The 7,927-nt window shown below is 36.4% G+C and overlaps 1 protein-coding gene across 1 annotated transcript in view; it reads left to right on the forward strand.

The window, feature by feature from the left end:
• LOC575768 (dihydropyrimidine dehydrogenase [NADP(+)]) overlaps positions 1-7,404 on the forward strand; it is a 28,042-nt gene extending 20,638 nt beyond the window's left edge. Inside the window, exons 14-16 of the mRNA XM_030996927.1 lie at positions 1,198-1,374; positions 2,758-2,904; positions 3,451-7,404. Of these exons, the coding sequence (XP_030852787.1) occupies positions 1,198-1,374; positions 2,758-2,904; positions 3,451-3,762 (636 nt within the window). The 3' untranslated portion in view covers positions 3,763-7,404. The remainder of the gene's footprint in view (positions 1-1,197; positions 1,375-2,757; positions 2,905-3,450) is intronic.
• Positions 7,405-7,927: the final 523 nt, after the last annotated feature.

The following is a 7,927-nucleotide window of genomic DNA, read 5'->3' on the forward strand; positions in this document are numbered from 1 at the left end:
TCATGTGAAAAGTTGTGTTAAAGTTCAAAGGACAGAGTTGTTGAGAGGACAAATCCAGATTAGTCGGACAGGTTGGGTGAAATGTTTGAAAATCATGAAATGCCACGATGCCCGTGCAGCATAACTTGACTGTATACAGTTGCATATCAAAATCAAGGCTATATCAAATTGATTTGGTGATTGATTAAGCTATATCTGCAAGGTCTTGCTCACAATTGATTTCAATCCCAGAGAGTTACAAATCTATCATATCAGCACGTACGTACAAATGGTTACCAAAGTTCTTGGATGTTATAATGACTTCTTATGTAGCTCTCATATTGGGGTCACACTGTGACATTCATGGCGCTCTGACATTATTTTCCAAGTTATAACTGAGCTGCCTAAGAAGTAAGTAACTGTCGCTCAAGCATATCATGTACACCTGGGTTGAGAGTGGTAAATGCAGGTTAACGTCTTGCCAAATATTATTAGCTCTGGGCAGGGATTTGAACCATGAACATTATGAATTAAGTTAAGTGAATGAACCACTATACCTTGATACCGCCACATCAGATTTAATTAACCAGGCAGTAGCATCGGCCTAGAATTGCCAGTTGGTGGTAACAAGGTTTAAACTACACATCACATTGTCCCTTCAAACCCAGTCTATAGCCGGTGTCAGACACAATTTTCCCAATCTAGCTTGAATTGTTTAGATAATAGTTATCTAGGTAATTCACATAAATAGGTGACAGACAGGCTACAAATTATCTAGATAACTATTATCTACATAATTGAAGGAACAGTGCGCATGCACATTTCAGGTAGATATGCATTGTGACATCACACATTTAATCAAAAGTAATGTGCAATTAAAGCGTCTCATTAAATGCGCACTATAAATACAACTGTGCGCAGGTTATGATAAAGCGTTAAAAAACAAAAGGCCTGCCAATCATCAAGTAAAAGAGTTGACCCTATACTGACCTTTAAAGGGATTTTTTTTTCAACGTTGGTGACGGACAGAAGAATCCAGCGAAAAATCCTGTGAAAAATCCTATCAAGGGAGACTTTTCTTGTTTCGTTTTTTCGCGGGATTATTCCTGGGGTTTTTCATGGAATAATTGATGACAGACAGCCAATTATCTAGATAACTATTATCTAGATAATTGGCCTCTGTCTGACATTGCCTTATTTGTATTTTCCAATGTCCAGGTGTGCAGTGCCATCCAGAACCAGGACTTCACCTTGATAGAGGACTATGTGACAGGGTTGAAGGCATTGCTCTACCTTAACAGTTTGGATGATCTAGGAGATTGGGATGGTCAGAGCCCACCTACCGTCAGGCACCAGAAGGGCAAGCTGGTCAGAGTGGCTGATGTCATTGGCAAGGTGAGGATGATGATTATGATGAAGGTGATGATGATCAGGAGGATGGTGGGGTTGGTGATGATGATGATGATGATGATGATGATGATGATGATGATGATGATGATGATGATGATGGTGATGAGGATGATGGTGATGATGATGATGATGATGATGATGATGATGATGGTGGTGGTGGTGGTGGTGGTGGTGGTGGTGGTGGTGGTGGCAGTGGTGATGATGATGATGATGATGATGATGATGATGATGATCTAGGAGATTTGGATGGTCAGAGCCCACCTACGGTGAGGCACCAGAAGGGCAATCACGTCAGAGTGGCTGACGTCATTGGCAAGGTGAGGGTGATGATTGTCTTAACATCGATGGGGATGATGTTGGTGATAATTATAATGATGATGATGGTGGTGGTTGGGGTGGTCTGAGCCCACCTACAGTCAGGCACCAGAAGGGCAAGCAGGTCAGGGTGGCTGACGTCATAGGCAAGGTGAGGATGATGGTTATCTTAACATTGATGGGGATGTTGATTATGATGATGATGTTTATGATGACCAGGAGGATGGTGGGGTTGGTGATGTTGGTGATGACGACGATGATGATGATGATGATGTTGGTGATGATTATAATGATGGTGATCTAGAAGATTGGGATGGTCAGAGCCCACCTACGGTCAGGCACCAGAAGGGCAAGCTGGTCAGAGTGGCTGACGTCATTGGCAAGGTGTGTATTGGGGTTGTCTTGAAAAAATGATGAGGATGATGAAGAATATGATTATTTATGAAGTGAATGATTATGAGAGTGATGGATAAGATAATGATTGATGATGAGGAGGATAGTGTTGATGGTGATGATGATGATGATGATGGTGATGGTGATGATGATGGTGATGGTGATGATGGTGATGGTGTGATGATGGTGATGGTGATGATGGTGATGATGATGGTGGTGGTGATGATGATGTTGATGATGATGATGATTATGATGATGACGATGACGACGACGACGACGACGATGATGATGATGATGATGATGATGATGATGATGATTATGATGATGATGATGATTATGATGATGATGATTATGATGATAACGATGGTGATGATGATGAGGATGACGGTGATGGTGATGATGATGGTGATGGTGATGATGGTGATGGTGTGATGATGGTGATGGTGATGATGGTGATGATGATGGTGGTGGTGGTGGTGGTGGTGATGATGATGATGATGATGATGATGATGATGATGATGATGATGATGATGATGATGATGATGATGATGATGATAATAAAGAGGGTGTCTCATAATCAGAAACTAATTGCTAATTGATAGAGAAGAACTTGGTTATTATCAAACCTAATAACATCTCCTTGATTATTTCTCTGGACAGCATCTTCCATCCTTTGGGGCATACCAGGAGGAGAGGATAAAGGTGGTAGCGGCTCACAAGCGTAACCTGGACCTGACTGGAGACGACCAGCAACCCGCGCCCCAGAGGCCTGCCAGAGAACCCAAGAAACCCATACCAACCATCAGGGTAAGTCTGGAGAGAATGAGGCAATGATAACAGAGAAAACTTGTGACACCTGACATGTCATCTTCAGAATACCTTAATGGTGTCAGCTCTTGAAATACAGAGGTTATTCCTTTGTGGCTGTCAGGAAATATGTCAAAATGAAAATGAATATTAAAGATTTTTGTCAATTTCAGCAGTAAAGGTACCTAGTAATGGATGGGTTTAGCCTAAAGTCCTCTATTATGAAGGGTTACACAGGGCTGATTAGATTTGAGATACATGTAGCTGCATGGCTTTTGTCATATGTGTAAAAAATAGTTATGCATTTATTCTGAAAGTTTTAATCAAATTTTGGAAAAGAATCTATATGTGTTAACAAGCAAATTGCTCAAGTTTTGGGGAAAAAAAATCTCTATATTTCCTGTACCATATCCATACCCATGGGAGTCACATAAGATCAGTGGTTAGAGATATCATCTAAAAACTCAGAGATATCTTTCCTCCCAGTCCTCTTCTACTCATCTTGCTTCACGTTCTTATTCTTGTTCTTTGTTACCCCCACCATAGGATGTCATAGGCCAAGCATTGGACCGCATCGGCTCCTACGGCCAGCTGGACAACACCGAACAGGTGGTGGCGCTCATCGACGAGGAGATGTGCATCAACTGCGGCAAGTGCTACATGACCTGCAACGACAGTGGCTACCAGTCTATAACCTTTGACCCCAAGACCCACCTTCCCCGCGTGACCAAGGACTGCACCGGCTGTACGCTCTGCGCCAGCGTCTGCCCCATCATCGACTGCATCCAGATGGTGAAAAGGGACGGTCCCTACTCCCCCTACAGGGGAATCCCCTTGGCAGTTGGAACAAGCTCTTGAGATATTAAACTTATACTTGCAGCCTGTTCCCACATAATGCAGTAAAACGTCTCACAAATGTCCCCCAAATTAAATAGAAAAACAGTGTGCTTATATGACCAACAAGAATTTTTACCTCCACACCACTCTTCTAAGTTCTTGTATGCAGTTTTTTTTTTTGCACATTTATTTTTTGCGCTTCATAATGGTTTATAGGAGCAATTTACAGTTGATGCATGTATTTGGGCTGGACTTATATCAAACTTTAAGCGGTGATGGAATGGAAATAATGAAATTCAAGTTTGAAGATAGGGAATAATCATGGAATGATTTTCTCTTGATACTTTAAAATCTAAAACTTTGGTGAGAGCAAAACTTTGTCAATTTCACACTGCAAAATAAATTAATCACAAATCTGAATTGTTTTTTTTTTTTTAATAAAAGAAGTTCCTGTTTTTAGGGATTTCTAATTAAATCCATAGCTACTTGCAAGAGATAGTTACATCACCAGAAGTTGCTTCTGATTGGTCAGGACTTTAACAAAGCTCTAAAATGGGTCCTGCGCATAGAGATTACACATGGGGGGAACTATTGGGAGCAACTCTATTTAACCTATGACCCATGTCGCGTATGCCTAGATGCGCATGTCACAACTATCTTTCTCAATGTGCTATGCTTTAATTCTTTACCAGTAACAAACCCGAGCCACCAAAAGTTTTTTTTTCTCAGGATAAATTCTTTCTTGTACGACCAATTTTGTATTCTGGCGATGTGGTAATATACATTTTGGTATATAGAACCTGTAGAGATATAAAGCTGTAATCATCTTGAATCGCTGCTTGCTTAATATATATATAAATAATTAAATTACATGTATGTGAATTTGTATCAAATTGTTTATAATCATGCTTGAGTAATAGTACTAGAAAATGCCTCATGTTCTGTGTTCTCACTGAAAAGGGTGGTACTTGTATACAGTGTACATGAAACAAATTGTGTTTAATTTTAAATTTTGTTTTAAATAATTTTTGTTAATCATTATCATTATTGGGTTTTTTCGAGTGTTTATGATTTGTTGATGTGATGTGAAGATGTGCTAATTCTCATTAGTTCTTATAGTAGCATATATTGGTTTATTAGATAAGTCTGTCATCATTATTTTACTGCGCTTGATTTTTATTATTTTTTTTGTTCAATTTTTGTTTTTAGTGAGTATGTACGAATCATATCAATTTGTGAATAGCACAGTGCCTTTGGGTGTGGCTTAGCAAGGACTTGATTACCTTGATAGTGTATGTAATGTGTGTAAGTAATAAGCTATGGCCAAATCATGTCCCTATTTGGAATCTTTTTGATTACCTATTGAATCAAAGAGTAAAAATATAAAAAGGTTCCTTGAAAACTAAGTGCCACAAATATATATATTTTTCACTACATTCTCAGAAAGAGTTAGACTTTTTCATTCACTGTAATAGCCAAATAAATGTACTTTAAAATTTCTATCTATTTTCTTGATCTTCTATTGTTTGAAGATGAAATAACAGAAAAAGCTACTTATTGTATACATTCCTTAAAAATTGTGTTGTAGAAATATTTTATTCGCTTATTACATTTCCAAGAAAGAAATTATGATTGAGTCTATAAAATGATATTCGGATATCGAATCGATTATCAATTTTATTTGTAAAAAATTAACAATGTTGTTTTACTTAGCGTGAGCTTTACTTATAGTGAGCTTGTTTTGATTGATAAGATCTGAAATTCTGAAATCTATTTTCGCAATGTACTAAGGGTACAGGCTATTGCTTTATACTGCTCCTGCTTTATACTGCTCCTGTAGGCTTTATTGTGCTCCTAATTTTATGCACAATATTTTGTGAAAAGATATTTTCCACATATTACTGATTATCACCACGTATAATGCTTAGTTTTTTATGATATATACACCTTTGTCAAAGACATGCTGTCTGAAAAGTAAATATACAAGATGATCTATGAAATTAAAGGAATGAGGCTCTTTCAAAACACAATTAATATATATCATGAGATACAAATTGCCTTTATTTTTCAAATGAATAATTTTCTAAAGATCTATGTATGAATGATATGAATATCGCGATGATATCATATATATATCATAAATTCCAACATCATTTTGTATGCGAGTACTTGTAGTTATGAAATAGTTATTGGAGGTAGATATACAGTGTCGTCTTCCAGTATTCCTTTGATTATAATATTTAGACAAGAGATTTGTTTCCATCCTGAGAATATTTTAGGCAAAATATATTGGATGACACATTTGAGTCTTCAGTATATATTTTATCCGTGCATATTTTGATAAAAAGCAAGTATTCTACCATTTACTTATAAATGTATTAGGAAAAGTACTATCTTATATCTTGTGTCTGTTTTGTTTTATTGCGCTTCTCTTCAGGTATATTTTATCACATTTTTTAGTTAACGCACAAGTTACTACATCAGGTTTAGATACATGTGTACTTTGTTTAGCTGTAAGGGGTTAGGCTCGACTATCACATGACATCTGGCCCCTTTTACCAATCAATATTTTATCATCTAGTATATGTAAATATCATTGCATGAAATTTATTACTGTATTGCTGTTGGTAAATAATCAAATCAAATCAGACCTCAAGATACATCAGGAAAATGAGATTTAAAAATGTGTGTAATAGACAAAATCGTCTGATCCATCATTTGGTTTAGGGCATTTCACATTGTATGTGTGCTGGTACAAATAGATAACCTGTAATTTCCTTTATGTTATGGAAGAGGAACAGAATAGCGGCCTTCTCAAACTAATAATCATATTTCATTTTCGAGGAGTCAAGACTCAAGGTTTATAATGAATGCAGGGTCGTACCATTCTACATGTATTTTGTGTTTGAATATGATTTTGAATGAAGTAAGCGATCCAGTCGTATGTTGTTCTGTGTATTCAGAAAAATGCTGCAAGGGTTGCTTTTTAATTATACTATCCTGATTACTTTCCAAAGATTTGTGTAATCTCCTTCAAGTCATGTAAAGAAACTTATTTCTTGAGCTCATGTAATTTCTGTAGAAACAAGAATTCAAATATTGAAAAGAAGTGAAAACCAATTATTTTGATTTTTTTCACTATATTACTCGTCACTTACACAATATTATTACCTTAGCAGTATTCTAATACAAGTACTTGTAAAGGTAAAATCTTATTAGAATTCTTATTTCACTCTTCCATTATAAGAGGTTGTACAACAATACATATGTTAGGTTTCAGATAAAGCTTAATTGGTTGTAATCATCTTTTTAGTGGATGCATAACTTTTTTATATTTCATTATTACAACGGCCATTCCCATTACATCTTTTAAGAAGAAAAACAAATATTTAGAAAGCCTGTATAGAAAATCATGCCTTGATTATTCTTAGCTTTTATACAGTAGTTGTGATTTTAGTAATAGAACGATTTTACACCATATATATAATTGCATGATTATGTAAAATGTGTCATATCCTAATATGTGTTTAGAAGTGGACTAATTTTACATAGGAGCTGCAAAATCATGTATGAAATATCAATTCCTGAAATTTATCATATAACCCAATGCTTGCAAAATAATTGCATTCCCTATTAATAAACATGATACGTTTGAATAATCAATTTGTGCGTTTTTTGATCTACTCAAGTTTCTTTGTATTTGTTTTTGAAAGATGGATTTAGTACCAGAAATCAAGAGAGGGACACAAACACAATGTTTTTGCGTTTTTCTCTTCTTTTGCAAGATGAACCCCTCCCCTTTTTTCCTCTCCCCTTTTCATCTCTCTTTTCTCTCTGCATGCGTCTTTTCTTCCCCCCATCCATCCATCCATATAATATCTCTCTCTTCTCTCTGCGTGTGTCTTTTTATCTCACCCACTTCCAATCTTTGTCACACTCATTTCTCAACCCCCACCCCCTCCGTCTCTCTATCTCTCTCTATCTCTCTCTCTCCCCCTCTCTCTACACCATCACATTTGTAAATAACATTTCAATACAAATCTGGATCTCAAAGAATCTCAAGAAATCAACTTCGGAGAACAATCATGTTTACATTATAAAATATGTCACTGCAATATATTTTATCACCAAACATGGCTATTTGAAATATCATTAAGTTTGATTTCTTGAAAGTCCATATGATCGT

This window comes from Strongylocentrotus purpuratus, unplaced genomic scaffold, assembly GCF_000002235.5.
Source record: "Strongylocentrotus purpuratus isolate Spur 01 unplaced genomic scaffold, Spur_5.0 spur5_scaffold_3, whole genome shotgun sequence".
Classification (NCBI taxonomy): Eukaryota; Metazoa; Echinodermata; class Echinoidea; order Camarodonta; family Strongylocentrotidae; genus Strongylocentrotus; species Strongylocentrotus purpuratus.